Below are 22,670 nucleotides of genomic sequence, written 5' to 3'. Positions count from 1 at the left end.
TAATAATAAAGTGCAGTCACAAACATAATCCCTATCAATATTCTGTCTGAATCCTCAGGGAAAGCTGGGTGATGGGTGAGGCTGTCTGTAATGTTTGGCTGAGTGTTGACATCACCTGCTGCACTTGTTCCATCCTCCACCTGGCAGCCATCGCTCTGGACCGCTACTGGGCCATCACTGACGCCGTGGAGTACTCACGCAAACGCACCGGCCTCCGAGCTGGCATCACTGTCGCAGTCGTCTGGTTCCTGTCCGTCCTCATATCCCTTCCCCCTCTGCTGTGGAGGAACCATGGTGGGGAGCCAGAGGAGGACCAGTGTCTGATAACGCACCACCACATCGCCTTTACCCTCTACTCCACCCTGGGAGCCTTCTATATTCCCCTGCTCCTCATCCTCATCCTCTACTATAAGATCTACAGAGCAGCTCAGACTCTGTACCTCCGGAGGGGGGCCAGCAGAGCCAGCCAGCACTCCTCCATGGTCAACGGAACCACCCTCCCCTCCTGCCCCACTGAAGGAGACCCCCAGAGCCCAGACACCCTGAATCCCCCGGAAAAGTCCTACTCAGACCCCTCCACGGAGGGCGACCGCGTGCGCATCGCCGTAAAAAGTCCCCAGAGCGAGTCGAGGCGGGAGCGTGAATGTGGGTTGAGACGGCAGCGTATCTCAGGGACCAGGGAGCGGCGCGCTGCATCTACGTTAGGACTGATACTGGGGGCCTTCGTGGTCTGCTGGATGCCTTTCTTCCTGAAGGAGGTGATCGTCAACACGTGTGGCTCATGCAACACCTCCATAGAGCTGGCTGACTTCCTCACCTGGCTGGGGTACCTCAACTCCCTTATCAACCCTCTCATCTACACTATATTCAACGAAGACTTTAAGAAGGCCTTCCAGAGACTGGTCAGGTGTAGGCTTCGCCTCTGACACGGGCAGAGAGGACACACATTTGTTTTTTATTTAACCTTTATTTAGGCAGGGTGGAGTCCAATTTAGACAAAGGTACCTCACACAAACAATTATCTGTAGGGTCGCTAAGTCGAACAGTGAATATCAAACACAGATTCAACCACAAAGACCAGTGAGGTTTTCCAATGTCTCGCAAAGAAGGGCACCTATGGGTAGAAAACGACATTGAATATCCATTTGAGCATAGTGAAGTTATTCATTACAAATACTACAAATACAGGCGTCCTTCCTAACTCAGTTGCCGGAGAGGAAGAAAACCACGATTTCACCACGAGGTCAATGCTGACTTTAAAACAGTTACAGAGTTTAAAGGTACAATATTCAGAAATCACTCCGCCATTTCCTGGTTGCTGAAATTCTAATACTTTGCCTAATTTCAGCTTGTGACAAAACAAGCAATTTATTGTGTAGAGAATCATTGCACCATCTAAACCGCTGTGAAAAATCTTTACAATAACCAAAATATTGTATTTAACTGTTTGAAGCTGGTGTACATAACTGAAAGTAAAAGACGCAAAAGCGATACTTAAGAACGAGAAGCATAGAAATAGAACACAGAACAGATCTACCGCTTCTTACGTTTGCGTTCAATGAGAATGACAGTCTATAACTCACATTTCTATGTGCATTTTGTCGGGTCGCCCAAAAATGTACGTATTGAAACTTTAATGGCTGTGATAGGAGAAAACTGAGGATGGATCAACATTGTAGTTACTCCACAATACTAAACTAATTTACAGGGTGAAAAAAAGGAAACCTGTACAGAATACATATATTTCAAAACATGCATCCTGTTTGCAACAAGTCACTAAAGTAAAACTGCAAAAAATGTGGAAAATAAATTAACTTTACAGTGCCCTCAAAGTATTCATACCCTTTGACTTATTACACATTTTGTTGTGTTATAGCCTGAACTCAAAATGGTTTACATTTTACTTAAATTTTTTCTCACACATCTACACAAAAAAAACCATAATGACATACTAAGTATCAACCCCCTGAGTCAATACATGTTAGAATCAACTTTGGCAGCAATTACAGTGAATCTTTCTGGGTAAGTCTCTAAGAGCTTTGCACACCTGGATTGTACAATATTTGCACGTTCTTAAAAAAAGTATTCAAGCTCTGTCAAGTTGGTTGTTGATCATTGCTAGACAGTCATTTTCAAGTCTATTCATATATTTTCAAGTAGATTTTAAGTCAACTATAACTAGGCCACTCCAGGAACATTCAATGGCATTTTGGTAAGCAACTTCAGTGTATATTTGGCCTTGTGGTTTAGGTTATTGTCCTGCTGAAAGCTGAATTTGTCTCCTAGTATCTCTTGGAAAGCAGACTCAACCAGGTTTTTTTCTAGGATTTTACCTGTACTTGGCTCAATTTCATTTTCTTTTCATCCTAAAAAAAACCTATCTATTCTTGCTGATGACAAACATACCCATAACAAAATGCAGGCACCACCATGCTTGAAAATATAAGGAGTGGTACTCAGTGATGTGTTGGATTTGCCCCAAACATAACTCTTTGTATTCACATTTTTTGCAGTCATCCTTTAGTGCCTCACTCTGTCCATTAGGTTAGTATTGTGGAGTAACTACAATGTTGTTGATCCATCCTCAGTTTTCTCCAATAAAAACAATAAACTAACTTTTTTAAAGTAACCATTGGCCTCAAGGTGAAATCCCTGAGCAGTTTCCTTCCTCTCTGGCATTGGAGTTTGGAGGGTGCCTGTATCTTTGTTGTGACTGAGTGTATTGATACTGTCACGTTGGTATGAAGAGATTCGGGAGACAGGCACAGGAATGCGTAATATTTTTTTTTATTAAGCCCAAATTACAGCGTGCTGTGTAAAGGCACGGGAACGAAGACCAAACAAACATGTAACAAAAAACAGGGTAGAAACCCAAAACAAAAGAGCGAAGAGTAACTTGAATAAATAACACACGCGCACAATGATTAACACACGGGATGAGACCTGTAATCATCTGCGCAATCCACAATGGCACGAAAGCCTAAACACACAGCACAGGTACTCACACGCAACAACGGACATTGTACCGATAATGGACAGCCCAATGGAAACCAAAGGGCACACTTATACAAGTACTAATCAGTGGGAATAGGGGACAGGTGTGCTTAATGAAAATTCCGGAGGGATCCGTGACACCATCCAAAGTGTAATTATGTAACTTCACAATTCTCAAAGGGATATTCGATGTCTGCTTTTTTACACATCTACCAATAGGTAGTCTTCTTTGCAAGACTACCCTGGTCTTTGTGGTTGAATCTGTGTTTGAAATTCACTGCTCAACTGAGGGACATTATAGATAATTGTATGTGTGGGGCACAGAGATGAGGTAGTCATTCAAAAATCCCGATAAACACTTTATTGTACACAGAGTGAGTCCATGCAACTTATTGTTAAGTATATTTTTTTCTCCTGGACTTATTTTGGCTTGTCATAATAAAGAGGTTATATACTTTTTGACTCAAGACAGTTAAGCTTTTAATTTTTTTAAATTGTAAACATTTCTAAAAACATAATTCAACTTTGACACTATTGTGTACAGGCCATGCACACAAAATCTAATATTAACCAATTCTAAATTCAGGCTGTAAAACAACAAAATGTGGATAAATTCAGGGGTGTGAATACTTTCTGAAGGCACTGGATGTCCTGAAGTTGCTTACCAAGACAACATTGAATGTTCCTGAGTGGCCTAGTTACAGTTTTGACTTAAATCTACTTGGAAAATCTATGGCAAGACTTAAAAATGGCTGTCTACCAATGACTAACATCCAACTTGAGAGAGCGTGAAGAATTAAAAAAAGAAGAATGCAAATATTGTACAATCCAGGAGTGGAAAGCTCTTAAGAGACCCAGAAAGACTCCCAGCTGTAATCGCTGCCAAAGGTGATTCTAACATGTCTTAACTAAGGGGGTTGAATACTTATCTAATCAAGAAATATGAGTGTTTTATTTTTTATAAAGTTTTTACAAATGTTTTTTTTCTTCTATCCACCACAGAGTATTTTGGGTAGATCATTGACAAAAAATTACAATGAAATCCATTTTAATCCCACTTCGTAACACAACAAAATGTGGAAAAAGTCCAGGGGCGGGAATACTTTCTGAAGGCACTGTAAATCTTTAGTGACAGAAGGAATTTCAAGAGTTACCATACCCGGTCACAGGGATGGCGAGCTCGTACTTCTATCGGTTAATAACGATGTTAGGTTGTTGTAATGTTACATGCACGCACACACACGCAAGCATGTGCACGCCATTCAGTTCAGAGTTGTGTTGGATCCGGGATAGCATCCGACTGCCTGAGATCAGAGACTATCAACAGAATAAACACAAGAGACTTTAAATCTTTACCCGGAGGAAATGACCTGTAATACTCTGCCAAGACTAATGGACACTCCAGCCAGGTCAGTCTAATGTGACTGGCACATTGCTGAGCTTTGGAGGAAAGTTCAGAGGACCTCAGATCCATAAGTGTATTTATAGAGAGCCATGAGGTCATCATCTCCTTTATTTGATTGGGTTACTGTCGTAGTCGGGATGGTGTTTAATGACATTGAAGGGATGATGTTTAAATGAACAGACAGAAACTGGTTAAACTGTAGGATGAAACTCTGGACTTAAACCATCAGCCTCGATCATTGCAAGGTCTTAGAATAGCTGATCATGGTGTTTCTGTCCGTTCTATAACTACCAACCTCCCCAAGCTAGTAGACATATCTGAAATATAACATATCAAAAGTTTTGACTTATTCTCCAAACAATATTTGTTGTGATCATTGTTTTTGTTGATGCTACAAAAGTAGTGATTAAAGTTATTATGATACTCAATCAGTGTTGTTAATAAGCTAGATATTCCACTTCTACAGTGCAACTTTTGTGTTATATGCCATATGGATGCTTTATATTCTGTCTTAATACAGAGATCTCAATAGCTGATTAAAGAGAGCTGAGAAAGTTGCTCCACCATTGTCCTCCACCCATAGCACAGAGAGCTCTGATCCAGAGGCACAGCAGGCGAAAAAGTGTGTCATTAAGAGAGGTGCTAGAATACTGATTATTTAACTCCCACTCATAAACTTAGAATATGATATGAATGCTTTTCTTACTGTAAGTACAGAGGGTAATGTTTGTGAGGCAAATGTAAGGAGATTTGTTTTTGAAATAACACAATGACAAGATTTGAAAATGCTAATTTGATACAGTGTGTTCTCTTGAAAAGAAAACGATGCCAGAAAGAGGGGAGTCATGGTGTTATGGAAGAGTTCCATCAGATGATACCTCCCCAACAGAACGTGCCTCCACTCTGATGGTTCTGTTACCTCAGACTATGGTTCCCTCCACACCCAGATGGTATTTATGTATCTATATCAGTCTAAAGATGAGTTATGTTATGATTCATACAGTATGAATCATATCTCACTGTTAACCTATATGCATTTAAATACCATCTGGGTGAGGAACTAATACAATTTTACATCATTCTGAGGCAAAGAATAGCTGGTCTTAACAGTATCTTAATAATGTATGCATGTGAATGTATTATTTTACAGAATGTGGAACAGGTTCTTGAACAGGTTGATAGATTCATCCAAGCACTGAGCACAGAAGGCTACAACAGCAGTGACGGTCCCTCAAACTGCAACACGAGCACAACGTCAGAATAGGTATGTGTGTATTGTGTAATGGCGCCGCCCTCAGGATGACAGCAACTTGTAGGTTTTTCATTTCCGGTTTAGGAAAAATGCACATAATTCAAACTGACAACAAGTTGACTGCTTTTGGAGTTTGTTGAAAAACAATACATCTGTGTGAAACCTCAAGATGAACAACGAATCGTCAGGGAGCGAGTTGGACGTTACGGTTGAGAGGCTGAAAATGAAATATCTGGAAAGGAAACGGGTTAGTAATGTGTATACAGCTAACAAGCAAACTATCTAAATATTTAGCTAGCTTACAGTAACTAGCTAGCAGGTTTGATTGTTCCCTTGGTAACGACACCGAGTGCTCCAGCTAGCTATCTGTGTTTGCTAGCTAGCTGGATCACTCGGAGTCGTTACCAAGAGAAGAAGCAAACCAGCTAACTCTAGCTAGCTAACGTTATCTACTTCGTTAGTTAGCTAACGTTAGTTGGCTTGTTATTACTAGTACTAGGTTGTGCACGCACGTACGTTGCAGTGACTGAACATGCTATAGCTCATTATTGCCTTTTGACAGGTCTCTACAGAGCAGAAAGCACCTGCGCTGAGTGGAAGACACTACCATGGTGGGCAGCAGAGAGTTGTGAAGTCCCCCAGGTCTAGACGCACCACCACCAGGGAGATGAGCGGTTACAATATAGCCTTACAGGAGCTGTTCCAGGCTGTCACCAACCCTCCAGACAGGTCAGTCTTTCTCCAGGCATTTCTGTCAGACCAACACCTTGTGTTATAATTGATGGGGCCAAGCTACCATATGCCACTGACGTGTACCTGTCTGCTTACCCAGATTGTACAGTGACTGTAGTCGGGATGACAGTGAGGAGGACCTGAGTGAGAACTATATTTGCAGCCCTCTCCTGGACACACAGAACCACTACACAGAGACAGGTGTGTGTCGGGTCTTCTTATGTTCAGCATGTCTCAACAGATGTAGCAAGAGAATGCATTGTTTTTATGTTGATAATAAAGGTATTATATTCATATTAATAATAATCATATTAATCATACCAATACTGCTTTCTTCAAACTGAAAACACTTGACAAAAAAACAGTGTATGAGTTCTTCTGTTTCAGATGTGACCCTGCCCTCCAGCCTGGCCCGTACCTTGGGCTCCCGAGAGACTGAGTCCACCGTAGGCCTGGCCAGAGAAGAGGAGGTGAGGGGGGAGAAAGGGGGGAGAGGGGTGAGGCAGAAGCAGTCCTCCCCTGTCCTCTCCCCCTCCTGCCCCTCAGTGATGGGACAGGTTTACCAGGAGATGCTGCACATCTACCAACAACTACAGGCAGAACGTTTGAGCCAGCTGCAGTGGTCGGCCCAGCTCCAGGACAGAGAGAACAGACTGCTACAGCAAGAGGAGGTAAACACACATCTTCAGCAATCCCTCAAGGTTGAATATGATCTCTTCACAGTTTTTAAAAAAGTGCGTTGTGTGAGCAGTTCTGAAAATGTTTGTATTCCGTCAGAGCCGCAGTGAGGAGGTGCGTCAGCTACAGGAGCAGCTGAGCGAGAGAACCAGAGAGAACAAGAGGTTAAAGTCCAGCTTCAACTCCATCAAGGAACTCAATGACAACATGAAGAAACAGGCAAGCATCTGCTTCAGCTGGCTGCTTTTAACCTAAGATCATGTGTCATGAATACTCTCCAAAGGCACAGTATATGTATGTATATTTATATAAATATATATATGTGGGTATGTATGTCTGTGTGACGTGCGTACTATATATATATATATATATATATATATATATATATATACATACATACATACATACATACATACATACATACATACATACATACATACAGTGCCTTGCGAAAGTATTCGGCCCCCTTGAACTTTGTGACCTTTTGCAACATTTCAGGCTTCAAACATAAAGATATAAAACTGTATTTTTTTTGTGAAGAATCAACAACAAGTGGGACACAATCATGAAGTGGAACGACATTTATTGGATATTTCAAACTTTTTTAACAAATAAAAAACTGAAAAATTGGGCGTGCAAAATTATTCAGCCCCTTTACTTTCAGTGCAGCAAACTCTCTCCAGAAGTTCAGTGAGGATCTCTGAATGATCCAATGTTGACCTAAATGACTAATGATGATAAATACAATCCACCTGTGTGTAATCAAGTCTCCGTATAAATGCACCTGCACTGTGATAGTCTCAGAGGTCCGTTAAAAGCGCAGAGAGCATCATGAAGAACAAGGAACACACCAGGCAGGTCCGAGATACTGTTGTGAAGAAGTTTAAAGCCGGATTTGGATACAAAAAGATTTCCCAAGCTTTAAACATCCCAAGGAGCACTGTGCAAGTGATAATATTGAAATGGAAGGAGTATCAGACCACTGCAAATCTACCAAGACCTGGCCGTCCCTCTAAACTTTCAGCTCATACAAGGAGAAGACTGATCAGAGATGCAGCCAAGAGGCCCATGATCACTCTGGATGAACTGCAGAGATCTACAGCTGAGGTGGGAGACTCTGTCCATAGGACAACAATCAGTCGTATATTGCACAAATCTGGCCTTTATGGAAGAGTGGCAAGAAGAAAGCCATTTCTTAACGATATCCATAAAGTTTGCCACAAGCCACCTGGGAGACACACCAAACATGTGGAAGAAGGTGCTCTGGTCAGATGAAACCAAAATGGAACTTTTTGGCAACAATGCAAAACGTTATGTTTGGCGTAAAAGCAACACAGCCCATCACCCTGAACACACCATCCCAACGGTCAAACATGGTGGTGGCAGCATCATGGTTTGGGCCTGCTTTTCTTCAGCAGGGACAGGGAAGATGGTTAAAATTGATGGGAAGATGGATGGAGCCAAATACAGGACCATTCTGGAAGAAAACCTGATGGAGTCTGCAAAAGACCTGAGACTGGGACGGAGATTTGTCTTCCAACAAGACAATGATCCAAAACATAAAGCAAAATCTACAATGGAATGGTTCAAAAATAAACATATCCAGGTGTTAGAATGGCCAAGTCAAAGTCCAGACCTGAATCCAATCTCGAATCTGTGGAAAGAACTGAAAACTGCTGTTCACAAATGCTCTCCATCCAACCTCACTGAGCTCGAGCTGTTTTGCAAGGAGGAATGGGAAAAAAATTCAGTCTCTCTGTGCAAAACTGATAGAGACATACCCCAAGCGACTTACAGCTGTAATCGCAGCAAAAGGTGGCGCTACAAAGTATTAACTTAAGGGGGCTGAATAATTTTGCACGCCCAATTTTTCAGTTTTTGATTTGTTAAAAAAGTTTGAAATATCCAATAAATGTCGTTCCACTTCATGATTGTGTCCCACTTGTTGTTGATTCTTCACAAAAAAATACAGTTTTATATCTTTATGTTTGAAGCCTGAAATGTCGCAAAGTTCAAGGGGGCCGAATACGTTCGCAAGGCACTGTATATGACTCCAGTATAGATTTGTCCTTTAGTTATTGTCCTGCTGAAAGGTGAATTCGTCTCCCAGTGTCTGGTAGAAAGCAGACTGAACCAGGTTTTCTGCTAGGATTTGGCCTATGCTTAGTTCCATTCAGTATATTTTTTCATCCTGAAAACTCCACAGTCCTTAACGATTACAAACATACCCATAACATGATGCAGCCACCGCTATGCTTGAAAATATGGAGAGTGATACTCCCTAATGTGTTGTATTGGATTTGCCCCAAACATAACCCTTTGTATTCAGGACACAAAGTTAATTGCTTTTCTGCACTTTTTGCAGTAATAATTTAGTGCCTTGTTGCAAACAGAATGCATGTTTTGGAATATTTTTTATTCTGTACAGGCTTCCTTTTTTTCACTTTAAGGTTAGTATTGTGGAGTAACTACAATGCTGTTGATCCATCCTCAGTTTTCTCTCATCACAGCCATTAAACTCTGTAACTGTTTTGAAGTCACCATTGGCCTCATGGTGAAATCCCTGAGCGGTTTCCGTCCTCTTCGCCAAGTGAGTTAGGAAGGGCGCCTGTATCTTTGACTGGGTGTATTGATACACCATCCAAAGTGTAAATAATAACTTCACCATGATTTTTTTTTTACTCATCTACCAATAGGTGCCCTTCTTTGCGAGGCAATGGAAAACCTCCCTGGTCTTTGTGGTTGAATCTGTGTTTGAAATTCACTGCTCAAATGAGGGACATTACAGATAATTGTATGTGTGGGGTACAGAGATGAGGTAGTGATTCAACAATCATGTTGCTCCCAAGTGGCGCAGCGGTCTAAGGTGCTGCATCTCAGTGCTAGAGGCGTCACTACAGACCCTGGTTCGATCCTGGACTGCGTCATAACCAGTCGTGATTTGGAGTCCCATAGGGCAGCGCACAACTTGCTAGCGTCGTCTGTTTTTGGCCGGGATAGGCTGCATTGTAAATAAGAATTTGTTCTTAACTGACTTGCCTAGTTAAATAAATAAATAATAAAGCACTATTATTGCATACAGAGTAAGTCCATGCCGCTTATTATGTGGCTTGTTAAGCAAATATTTATTCCTGATCTTATTTAGACTTGCCATAACAAAGAGGTTGAATACTTATTGACTCAAGACTGTGAATACTTTCTGAAAGGGCGCTGGTTCTGATTGGTCACTTAGTTAGAACTTTGTGTAGTGAGTTGCTCTGAATAAAAGTGTTTAACTGTTTGTATTGTATCATTGTATTGTGTTCAGCTGAATGAGCTGAGTGAGCAGAACAAGCGTCTGGAGAACCAGTTCAGGAAGGTCCAGGCTCGGCTAGAGAACCTTCAGGTAGGAAAACACACAACAAGCAAAATAGACCTGTGTTATTTAGACCCTCAACCCCTATACATACTGTCTGTTCATTTACATGTGATTTTTTCTCTCTCTCTCTAGAGGAAGTATGAATACTCCATGGCACAGAAGGGGAGAGAGAACGTTTGTCAGAAGGCCATTGAGTCCAAACCTTCTAAACCTGAGAAAAAAGCCACCTCCAAGCCAGCCAAGGTGTGTATATGGCATTTCCACTGGGAATGGTGGGTACTAACTACTAGTGTTATTACTGTGTTAACTGTGATTGTAACTAATGCAGCCCTAACCCTACACATACTCCCTGATGAAGACTCATAGACTGGTACCGTAATTATTCTAATCAACAGTGGTGGTGGTTGTTTCTAACTACCTTATAAAGTCCAATTTCCTGTCAATGTGGTTGTTTGGAAAACACACAATTTAGCATGGCCAGACTCTACCCATACTGGTAACTGGTTGTCTCATTCTGCAGGGTAGTGTAAGTCCCACCCCTCTCAGGCTGCTGGCTTTGCTATTGGATTGGATTCTAGACAGACAGACGTTTCCTCCAGTAGCAGGAGACAGCAGAACAGCCCAGGGTCAGCAGCACACGTCACCAGTGGTCTCTCTCCTCGACAGGTGCTCTAAGGTGGGAGAACTGGACTTGTCCAGGGGGTCGTTTTGGCTTATTACGCGATGTGTTTATCTTGTTATGATGTCCCAGGCTTTGTGTTGATCCAGTGTTTTGTAGTTTATAATGTGTTGTTTATATTGTGTTGTTGTTGACCTCCTGTCTCTAGGTTTTGCCTCTGTTGGTTGAGCAGCTGCATCAGTCCTCTGCATCACCAGACCCCTCTGGTACACTCTCCCTGATCAAGTTTATATACTGGAGCCTGAGAGAGATAGACAACAGCATACAGGTAATACACAACACAACACCACACAACAACACAACACTACACACCACAAACTGAGAATGCATTCTCTTCCCAGGTGTGAGAAGAAAGTAGAATTTTGTTTTCATGCTGTAAACATTGTTATTGAATCCCTTGTGTTGGACTGTGTCCTGTGCTGGCCTGGCGGCCAATATGTGATTAATTAGTGTGGGGTACATTAGAAGTTATCAGGTTTTATTAGCCCTATGTAGAACAGGCTGTGTGTGTGTCTGGAGAACAGACATCGCACTGACAGAGAGAGGCTCAGACCCAATGGATAGAATCTCTGTCTGGTTCTCAATGAAAACTCCCAGCCCAGATAGTCAACAACAAGCATGGATGCCATCCCGGATCCAACACATCTCAGAACTGAAACGCGGGGAGTGTGTTTGTTTGTCTGGCAGTGTCAGGGCAACTACTTGATGTTTAAACTGGAATCTCATGCTGTAGTATTATAGCAACGTGTTGCGGGTGAACCACAAGGCCAGAAACATGATCACAATGCTGAACTCCCACTGACTAACTGTGAGTACGTGTATCTCTGTATGTAGCCGGTGGCTTTGTCATCCACTTTGCGGCGTCTGGGGGAGGAAGTGTCCAGGGTTCCGACCCAGCAGCAGGACCCCAGTGGCCCTCTGAAGACCAGGGGCCCTCCTCTACCTCCCTCGCTGTACAGGAGCCTCTGTCCCCACACACGTCTGCTGTCCTCCCTCATCATCCTCAGGACCGTCACCCAGGGTAAAACCCTGCTACACTACATATACACACAACGTCTAATGCATACACTTATCCAATAATTCTATATTCTTCCTAAATCCAAGGGATATCCTTTGATATGTCTCAATTCGTTCTTGGTGTAGTTATGTGAAGTCCCCAGCAGAGGGCAGTGTGGTTTTCCATTGGTTATGTATACAGGTTTATTTAATTGTCTCTTTCTAGTGAGTGTAACTCATACAGTAGTACTGTGCTCTATAGAGAGCCATGCAGCTATCAATCAATCCCAACCAATCAAATGTTATTTGTTTTGTGATTTTCACAAATACATTTGTAAGCAAGTTCTTAACAGCAACCCAAGCCTAAACCCCCAAAGAGCAAGCCTTCTGCCAGGTTGACTCAGCTCGGTCTCTGGATGGACATGAAACTGGTTTGTTCATATAGGAAGAATATTTCTTCTTATTTCTTTAATCAGAGGTATCAGGCTCCAAAAAGCTTTTAACCGTCTACAGAAAAACATCTGAACTAATAACCTGTCGACAGACAGACAGACAGACAGACAGACAGACAGACAGACAGAGTTAGAATAAGACACTTGGCTGTGGGTCTGGGTCGTGTAAAGAAAACAAATCTTTCTGGAAACTCAGTGCCTTAATGGGTTTGGACCAGAGAGAGAGGGAGGCAGGCAGGCTTTGCGTCAGGGGGGTTCTGGTGTACCCCCCAGCCCCCTGGCTAGGCCAGTTACAGACTACAGTGATGTGTATCTGGAGATCATCAGTGACACAGGCCCCATAAAGATGACTTCTCAGTAACCAGGATGTCTCTCCTAGCCACTCTCACTCTGTCTGCTTATACTGGGGTGTTCATTATCCACTACTCCTGTCTGTACGGCTCTGACTAGGGGAGAGAGGAGCAAGCAGACATAACAGCAGTTTGTCAGGGTCACATTCAGAGTGTCAGCTCCAGTGTGATTTATCCCTGGGGCTTTAGACAGACCTGTTCACTGATCTCCCAAGTCTAGGTGAGCCTCCAGCTGGGATGGGATAAGTGTTGGTAGCAGAGAGATGTGGGTTGGATTTCAGTGGCAGCGTCCAGGTTGTCTGTGTGACCTAACTCCTCTTTTCCCTCCAGCTGACATCCTAGCCCAGGTGTTGGACTCCCTCCACAGTGACCTGGTGTGTGTGGATGTCCGGGGGCTGTTTCTTCAGTACGGGGGAGTGTCTGTCCTCCTAGCCCTGCTCCGAGGAGGGAAGGGGGGGCTGCAGACCCCCCTAGACATCCTACTGCAGCTCAGCACAGAGTCACGTAAGTATAGATACACTACTTCTCTCACTATTAATCAAAGGTAACCTGTGTGTGGTGTGAAATGCATATCCCACTCTCCCTGAGACACCCCCCGACCCTGGTTAAGTGCCTGGGCCCAAGGGCAGATCGAGAGATTTCACCTGGTCTGCTCGGGGATTCGAGCTAGCAACCCTTTGATTACTGACCCAACGCTCTAACCACTAAGATACCTGCCACCCTCAGTCAGTGCAGCTCACTGCCCCATGAGTATGGAGACACCCCACAGATTCCCACCACAATATACTCTCTCCATAACAGTCACAGTTACAGTGTGCTCCTATTATGTGCTTCATGTTTGACTAATTTGTGTCATTGGCTGATACTGAACAAAGTGTTTGTTTTGTGTGTACATATATACAGTGGGGCAAAAAAGTATTTAGTCAGCCACCAATTGTGCAAGTTCTCCCACTTAAAAAGATGAGAGAGGCCTGTAATTTTCATCATAGGTACACTTCAAATATGACAGACAAAATGAGAGAAAAAAATCCAGAAAATCACGTTGTAGGATTTTTTATGAATTTATTTGCAAATTATGGTGGAAAATAAGTATTTGGTCACCTAAAAACAAGCAAGATTTCTGGCTCTCACAGACCTGTAACAACTTCTTTAAGAGGCTCCTCTGTCCTCCACTCGTTACCTGTATTAATGGCACCTGTTTGAACTTATCAGTATAAAAGACACCTGTCCACAACCTCAAACAGTCACACTCCAAACTCCACTATGGCCAAGACCAAAGAGCTGTCAAAGGACACCAGAAACAAAATTGTAGACCTGCACCAGGCTGGGAAGACTGAATCTGCAATAGGTAAGCAGCTTGGTTTGAAGAATCAACTGTGGGAGCAATTATTAGGAAATGGAAGACATACAAAACCACTGTTAATCTCCATCGATCTGGGGCTCCACGCAAGATCTCACCCCGTGGGGTCAAAATGATAACAAGAACGGTGAGCAAAAATCCCAGAACCACACGGGGGGGACCTAGTGAATGACCTGCAGAGAGCTGGGACCATATTAACAAAGCCTACCATCAGCAACACACTACGCCGCCAGGGACTCAAATCCTGCAGTGCCAGACGTGTCCCCCTGCTTAAGCCAGTACATGTCCAGGCCCGTCTGAAGTTTGCTAGAGAGCATTTGGATGATCCAGAAGAAGATTGGGAGAATGTCATATGGTCAGATGAAACCAAAATATAACTTTTTGGTAAAAACTCAACTTGTCGTGTTTGGAGGACAAAGAATGCTGAGTTGCATCCAAAGAACACCATACCTACTGTGAAGCATGGGAGTGGAAACATCATGCTTTGGGTCTGTTAATCTGAAAAGGGACCAGGACGACTGATCCGTGTAAAGGAAAGAATGAATGGGGCCATGTATCGTGAGATTTTGAGTGAAAACCTCCTTCCATCAGCAAGGGCGTTGAAGATGAAACGTGGCTGGGTCTTTCAACATGACAATGATCCCAAACACACCGCCCGGGCAAGTGGCTTCGTAAGAAGCATTTCAAGGTCCTGGAGTGGCCTAGCCAGTCTCCAGATCTCAACCCCATAGAAAATCTTTGGAGGGAGTTGAAAGTCTGTGTTGCCCAGCAACAGCCCCAAAACATCACTGCTCTAGAGGAGATCTGCATGGAGGAATGGGCCAAAATACCAGCAACAGTGTGTGAAAACCTTGTGAAGTCTTACAGAAAACGTTTGACCTCTGTTATTGCCAACAAAGGGTATTTAACAAAGTATTGAGATAAACTTTTGTTATTGACCGAATACTTATTTTCCACCATAATTTGCAAATAAATTCATTAAAAATCCTACAATGTGATTTTCTAGTTGAAGTGTACCTATGATGAAAATTACAGGCCTCTCATCTTTTTAAGTGGGAGAACTTGCACAATTGGTGGCTGACTAAATACTTTTTTTGCCCCACTGTATGTGTATATATATGTGTGTGTGTGTGTGTGTGACACTGAGCAGAGCTAAGCTCTTGGTCTACTAAAGTCTAGTGTGGCAGGTGGAGATCTCAGCACCCCACTATGATTTATGGGAGAGGGGGAGAGCTGGTGATTAGCGTGGTTTACAGGGGAGTAATGAGGTGAGTGTGAGTGAGGCCATGACGGAGAGTTGGGGTTCACACCTGAAGGTCACCACTAAACCGCCTGACACACCTCCCCTGTCTTGTACTACTGCAGGCTTGCTCAGTGTCTGCCTACAATGCAGCCTCCTCGAGCCCTGTACAGTTCGGTATGGCTGGGTTCCTTCATGCAGTTCACACCAGAAGGTCAACTCAATTTCCCCTCTGTGGCTGCCCTGTTAAGACGCCTGCATACTGGGTTCGGTTTGGTCCTAGCAGAACTCAGCTAGGCAAAGTGAACGTCTGTGCCTCGCATACTCCCTTAAGACTTTTTCAACTGGCAAAACTACTGTTTGTCCATCTTGAGACGCCATAGCCAGTATACATTTCCTCAAAATGGTCTGAATGAATCTAAGATAACACTAGAAATGTCATGAATTTTTACGTTTTTTGCCTAAGATGTTTGGTGCAGTATTTCTCAAGTAAAAATGTTTGCATGAAAACATGTTGTCTCTCTTTGAATGACAACAAAAACTTCACTAAAGAACCCCTACTGTTGCCTCAAGAATTTTTTTTGTGGCACAAACACCCGAAGACAAAACTAACAAAAACGTCACAAAATGTTGTATGTGCACAAACTGTTTTGGATGGGAAGCATGCGGACGCCTTTATACAGTATGCCTGCGTAGTGTCTCACACACACACACACACACACACACACACACACACACACACACACACACACACACACACAGAGGTCTGGTTCACACCTGCAGGTCACCCTCTCCCCAGAGTGTGTCCTGTCCTACAGTAGGCCTGCTTAGTGTCTGTGCCCAAGGCAAAGCCCCCATATAACGCTCTCAGGCTATATTACACTAATTCAGTCCATGTGTCCTATAGAGACAGGGGGAGAACCAGGGGGGACCATAAAGAGAGAACCCCCTCCTCCCTAAATCAGTCTGGACATGGACCATTCTACCACTGACCCATAGTGTTTGAAGTTTCTCTCCCCTGTCCCACATACAGTAAGGCTGAAAGAGCCTAAAGAGAGGAGAGGCTAGGGACCAGATGGAGGTGTCTAGCTCTCTGCTACAGTAACAGGGATGGACCTCCTGGGTCTCTGCCAGTCTGCTAAAGTACAGTAGCTACAGTAACACCATGAGGCTGTCTCTAAAGCAGATTGCTTTTTCATGCACAATTACCCCACAAATTACTCTGCTCCTTTATTCCCTATTGAACCTATCACAGAGAAAATAAATGTTTGAATTGAATCCCCCAGGTCATTTTTGTACGTGTTTTTTTGTGCGAGTATGTGTTCTCAGTCAACTGAACTAGTAAAATAAAATGTGTTGATTGTAAAAATAGAAATGTGTAGTAATTTTGGGGCAGTTCTCTGTTGGTTATGAGAAGTACTGTGTCATGTTGGATCAATGACTTTGTCACATATTCTACAGTCGTGGCCAAAAGTTTTGAGAATGACACAAATATACATTTTCACAAAGTCTGCTGCCTCTGTATGATGGAAATTTGCATATACTCCAGAATGTTATGAAGAGTGATCAGATTAATTGCAAAGTCCCTCTTTGCCATGCAAATGAACTGAATCCCCAAAAAACATTTCTACTGCATTTCAGCCCTGCCACAAAAGGACCAGTTGACATCATGTCAGTGATTCTCTCATTAACACAGGTGTGAGTGTTGACGAGGGCAAGGCTGGAGATCACTCTGTCATGCTGATTGAGTTTGAATAACAGACTGGAAGCTTCAAAAGGAGGATGGTGCTTGGAATCATTGTTCTTCGTCTGTCAACCATGGTTACCTGCATGGAAACACGTGCCGTCATCATTGCTTTGCACAAAAAGGGCTTCACAGGCAAGGATATTGCTGGCAGTAAGATTGCACCTAAATCAACCATTTATCGGATCATCAAGAACTTCAAGGAGAGCAGTTCAATTGTTGTGAAGAAGGCTTCAGGGCGCCCAAGACAGTCCAGCAAGCGCCAGGACCGTCTCCTAAAGTTGATTCAGCTGTGGGATCGGGGCACCACCAGTACAGAGATTGCTCAGGAATGGCAGCAGGCAGGTGTGAGTGCATCTGCACGCACAGTGAGGCGAAGACTTTTGGAGGATGGACTGGTGTCAAGAAGGGCAGCAAAAAAGCCACTTCTCTCCAGGAAAAACATCAGGAACAGACTGATATTCAGCAAAAGGTACAGGGATTGGACTGCTGAGGACTGGGGTAAAGTCACTCACAATTTTGCCTAAGAACACAGCCATGAATAAAGAATGGTACCAACACATCCTCCGAGTGCAACTTCTCCCAACCATCCAGGAACAGTTTGGTGACAAACAATGCCTTTTCCAGCATGATGGAGCACCTTGCCATAAGGCAAAAATTATAACTACGTGGCTCGGGGAACAAAATATCAATATTTTGGGTCCATGGCCAGGAAACTCCCCAGACCTTAATCCCATTGAGAACTCAATCTTCAAGAGGCAGATGGACAAACAAAAACCCACAAATTCTTACAAACTCCAAGCATTGATTATGCAGGAATGGGCTGCCATCAGTCAGGATGTGGCCCAGAAATTAATTGACAGCATGCCAGGGCGGATTGCAGAGGTCTTGAAAAAGAAGGGTCAACGCTGCAAATATTGACTCTTTGCATCAACTTCATGTAATTGTCAGTAAAAGCCTTTGACACTTATGAAATGCTTGTAATTATACTTCATTATTCCATAGTAACATCTGACAAAAATATCTGAAGACACTGAAGCAGCAAACTTTGTGGAAATTAATATTTGTGTCATTCTCAACTTTTGGCCACGACTGTACACTTATGGTTGTGATTGTAGTCTGTCCAGACTTTTACCATACTGCCTGACTGGCGCTGATTTGACTTATCTGAGAGAAACATGCTGAGATCTATGCCTACCTGTAAGACAGAGTTAACACTGACAATATGGACTCTGCTTGACCTGAAATCATGTAGATTTACTCTCGTTTGCTGAGTAGAATTGATTAGCATCTGTACTAGGACTGGAACTCTTCAGCTGGGTTCCTGGTCCATTCTGCTCGCAGCAGAGGCTGGTTGTACAGTTATAGGCCCGATGATGGGATGACTGAGCAGGTTAACAGGAGTAGACAGGACTGTGTAGGGTTCTTCAGTGGAACTGTCTGTCTGCCTGTGTGTAACAGTGCCTGTTAACTATCATCAATCATTTGAATAGCCACGCTAGCTTCACCCTCATGTGGGTGCTAGCAAGCATGCTAGATAGTGCTATTCATCAATAGCCAATACAGTAGAGACTGGAAGCTATAGTGAGCTTCGATTGGTCAATCGCACCGCAAGATCAGAGTATTTGCATGAAGTTCAGCTTTCCCCAATTTAGGTCCCGCCCTGTTAACCCTCTCTCGCCCATGCTCGCATCTTCCACCGGTCCCCCCGCCTACGTCTCTCCCTCCATATAAAATAAATGGCTTCCGTTTTTTCATCACCCACATCGTCTTCAGTTAACAGTTACCGTAAGGTTCTTCAGAGCAACTGTCTGTCTGTCCGTCCTTCTGTATAACTATCTAAGTGTTTCCCTCTCTGCAGGGTATCTGTCTGAGTTCCTGTCTGCTTGCAGCACTGAAGAGTTCTTCCGTACTGCAGCTCTCCTTGTGAAGAACCCCAGACTAGAACTTCCTCTTCTGGAAAAACTCTCCATCATCCTACAGAAACTCTCCAAGATCAGGTGAGACAAACTGATCATGTTCTTCAGTCTGGACTCAGAATCATGATTAGCTAAATCAGGCGGGTTATTGCAAGGTTGGAATCAAAACCTGACCCCCCCCACCCCCCAACACCACACCATTAGCGGAGTTGGAAACCCCTGAGTATTGTGTCAGTAGATGATGTCATGGTTTGCTGTATAGGTGACCCACAACACCTTCCAGCAGAACCCTCTATTTAACTCTGTATTGGACCAAAGAATATCTAGTAATATAGGACCTAAGAATATCTAGTAATATAGGACCTAAGAATATCTAGTAATATAGGACCTAAGAATATCTAGTAATATAGGACCAAAGAATATCTAGTAATATAGGACCAAAGAATATCTAGTAATATAGGACCAAAGAATATCTAGTAATATAGGACCTAAGAATATCTAGTAATATAGGACCAAATAATATCTAGTAATATAGGACCTAAGAATATCTAGTAATATAGGACCTAAGAATATCTAGTAATATAGGACCAAAGAATATCTAGTAATATAGGACCTAGTAATATAAGAATATCTAGTAATAGGATAGAATATCTAGTAATATAGGACCTAAGAATATCTAAGAATATAGGACCTAAGAATATCTAGTAATGTAGGACCTAAGAATATCTAGTAATGTAGGACCTAAGAATATCTAGTAATATAGGACCAAAGAATATCTAGTAATATAGGACCAAAGAATATCTAGTAATATAGGACCAAAGAATATCTAGTAATATAGGACCAAAGAATATCTAGTAATATAGGACCTAAGAATATCTAGTAATATAGGACCTAAGAATATCTAGTAATATAGGACCTAAGAATATCTAGTAATATAGGACCTAAGAATATCTAGTAATATAGGACCTAAGAATATCTAGTAATATAGGATCTAAGAATATCTAGTAATATAGGACCTAAGAATATCTAGTATAGGACCTAAGAATATCTAGTAATATAGGACCTAAGAATATAGGACCGACTATTACAAGATCCCGTGTATTTGCAACACATGTGGTGCTAGGTATACTATCATTCATAGACTCAGTGTTACATACACTCTGTTTTCTGGTTTTCACAGGAAGAACAGGCGGCTGTTTGAGCTCTGCTCTCTTCATCTGCTGCTGCAGGAGATGCACAGAACAACTGACCCTACACTCACCTTCTTGTCATTGAACCTTAGCTCTATACTTCTCAATCTGAAATAACTCACACGTATAACCTTATTGTGGTGGTGACTTTTTATTTTTGTCAAGTTTTGTAATATGTTTTTATATAATCTTAACCTATATATTGTACATTGTTTTGAACATGTTTACCAACTGCTATGAAATGAGCATCATGTTGGGAGAGGCTATGTTTGTCTCATGCATTCTGAGGTAAAGATGATTTCACTATGAAGCTTTTAAAAGCAATAAACTAAGATATTATGGGAAACAGTGTTCGATTTCTCTGTCTTATAGTTACGAAATACATTAGTTTATGTCACATATGTTTTCTATAAACCTGTTTGTTTGTTATGGACTAAAGCTGGAGGTTTTTAACCAGAATGGCAGGGTAGCCTAGTGGTTAGAGCGTTGGACTAGTATGTTCAAACCCCCGAGCTGACAAGGTACAAATCTGTCGTTCTGCCCCTGAACAGGCAGTTAACCCACTGTTCCTAGGCCGTCATTGAAAATAAGAATTTGTTCTTGCCTAGTTAAATAAAGGTAAAATAAAAACGGTGAGGAGAATATCACACTGACAGACATTTGTGATCTCTCCTCTGTAAAGAGCCCTGTTAGTCAGTATGTTGAATAAAACATCTGATTGAAACGTTACTGGTTTGTCAGGGTGTTGGTCCCTGTTCACCTTGGAATTTCAGGCAAAGTGTTTATAGGAAAGTTTGCCTATTATTATACAGACTTTTCTAAAATGTTGGTCTGCTGCTTAGTTTCTTCATCACCTCACAAAATAAAAGTCCTGCATAAGTGTGTGGTGTTGGCAAGCAAGCGCTGGAGAACAGTCTTGTGGGGGTGCATGAACCAGTTAATTTAGTAAGGCTCTATAACAGTCCTAAACACTTACTGCTTCAGAACCTGTCACTGATTTATTGACTTTCATTACTTCCATTACTCACTATGGGCCACAGTGGGCCTGCTATATGTCACACACACACACACACACACACAGCCCCTGCGCAGCGTCAGGCCCTGAGCTGCGGTCCCTCTAATTTATGTTAGTGTTTCCCAGTGGAGTAGGTCTCAGTGGAAACTTAGTTAAAGATTCCCTGGCCTCAAATCTGGCCAGTCTACCTCATGAGAACATTATTTACCTGTCTAATGTTAGTGGCTATGCTTCACCACCAATATAAAGTCAGTCCATCATGTTGGACGTTACAGACCACCAAATGTATATTATTTCTCTGAGTTGGCTGAGATATAAGATGGCAGGGTGATGCAGTTAAGGCATTGTGCTTCAGTTATGTACTTGACTGTAAATCTAGTCCTGAGAGAGTGTACTGTGAGTGGAACCATGTGGTTGGCAAAGTGCTTGTTGAGAGAGCGAGCATGACCACAGTGGCCTGTTGGCCTGGGTATTCACTCCTTATTAATGAAGGGGACTGGGTCTTGTCCTGAGCTCTCTCTCTCTCTCTCTCCCTGTACTATTCAGTGCCTTCCTCTACTCCTACTTTCTTATACACTGTTTATACAAAAGTATGTGCATACCCCTTCAAATGAGTGGATTCGGCTACTTCAGTCACACCCGTTGCTGACGTGTATAAAATTGTATAAAATCTCCATAGACAAATATTGGCAGTTGAATGGCCTTACTGAAGACCTCAGTGACTTTCAACGTGGCACCATCACGTCCAACGAGTCAGTTCGTCATATTTCTGCCCTGCTAGAGCTGCCCCGGTCAACTGTATGTGCTGTTATTGTGAAGTGGAAAGGGCTCAGCCGTGAAGTGGTAGGCCACACAAGCTCACAGAACGGGACCGCTGAAGCTCGTAGCTCGTAAAAATTGTCTGTCTTCAGTTGCAACACTCACTACCTAGTTCCAAACTGCCTCTGGAAGCAACAACAGCACGATAACTGTTAGTCGGGAGCTTCATGAAATGGGTTTCTATGCCTGAGCAGCCACACACAAGCCTAAGATCACCATGTGCAAATCCAAGCATCGGCTGGAGTGGTGTAAAGCTTGCTGCCATTGGACTCTGGAGCAGTAGAAACATGTTCTCTGGAGTGATGAATCACGCTTAACCATCTGACAGTACGACGGACGAATCTGTGTTTGGCAGATGCCAGGAGAACTCTACCTGCCCACAGTTTGGGGAAGGCCCTTTCCTGTTTCAGCATGACAGCATGCAAAAATCGAGGTCCATACAGAAATAGTTTGTTGAGATCGGTGTGGAAGAACATGACTGGCCTGC

At 42.8% G+C, this 22,670-nt stretch overlaps 2 protein-coding genes across 2 annotated transcripts in view; both read left to right on the top strand.

Annotated features, from left to right (window-relative positions):
* The window catches only part of LOC115111738 (5-hydroxytryptamine receptor 1F-like), a 38,605-nt gene extending 33,778 nt beyond the window's left edge, over positions 1-4,827 (top strand). Inside the window, exon 4 of the mRNA XM_029638103.2 lies at positions 59-4,827. Within this exon, the coding sequence (XP_029493963.1) occupies positions 59-926 (868 nt within the window). The 3' untranslated portion in view covers positions 927-4,827. The remainder of the gene's footprint in view (positions 1-58) is intronic.
* Positions 4,828-5,670: 843 nt separating this feature from the next.
* LOC115111732 (coiled-coil domain-containing protein 138) lies at positions 5,671-20,695 on the top strand. The gene is made up of 13 exons (XM_029638089.2): positions 5,671-5,898; positions 6,214-6,380; positions 6,484-6,584; positions 6,771-7,054; positions 7,161-7,280; positions 10,369-10,446; positions 10,552-10,662; positions 10,940-11,095; positions 11,247-11,366; positions 11,933-12,119; positions 13,227-13,400; positions 19,102-19,240; positions 20,340-20,695. Exons 1-13 carry the CDS (start codon positions 5,821-5,823, stop codon positions 20,464-20,466), a joined length of 1,842 nt encoding a protein of 613 aa, XP_029493949.2. The 5' UTR covers positions 5,671-5,820; the 3' UTR covers positions 20,467-20,695.
* The last annotated feature ends 1,975 nt before the right edge of the window (positions 20,696-22,670 follow it).

Source organism: Oncorhynchus nerka, linkage group LG3 (genome assembly GCF_034236695.1).
Source record: "Oncorhynchus nerka isolate Pitt River linkage group LG3, Oner_Uvic_2.0, whole genome shotgun sequence".
NCBI classification, from domain to species: Eukaryota; Metazoa; Chordata; class Actinopteri; order Salmoniformes; family Salmonidae; genus Oncorhynchus; species Oncorhynchus nerka.
Note: the sequence above shows the minus strand (reverse complement) of the source record. Positions and strands in the feature narration are given on the sequence as shown.

Bases quoted from the DNA above. Each gene is read 5' to 3' on its own strand.
- LOC115111732 (XM_029638089.2), top strand. From the start codon at position 5,821: ATGAACAACGAATCGTCAGGGAGCGAGTTGGACGTTACGGTTGAGAGG. The intron at 5,899-6,213 runs GTTAGTAATGTG...GCCTTTTGACAG, and splicing joins AATATCTGGAAAGGAAACGG to GTCTCTACAGAGCAGAAAGC. The intron at 6,381-6,483 runs GTCAGTCTTTCT...CTGCTTACCCAG, and splicing joins GTCACCAACCCTCCAGACAG to ATTGTACAGTGACTGTAGTC.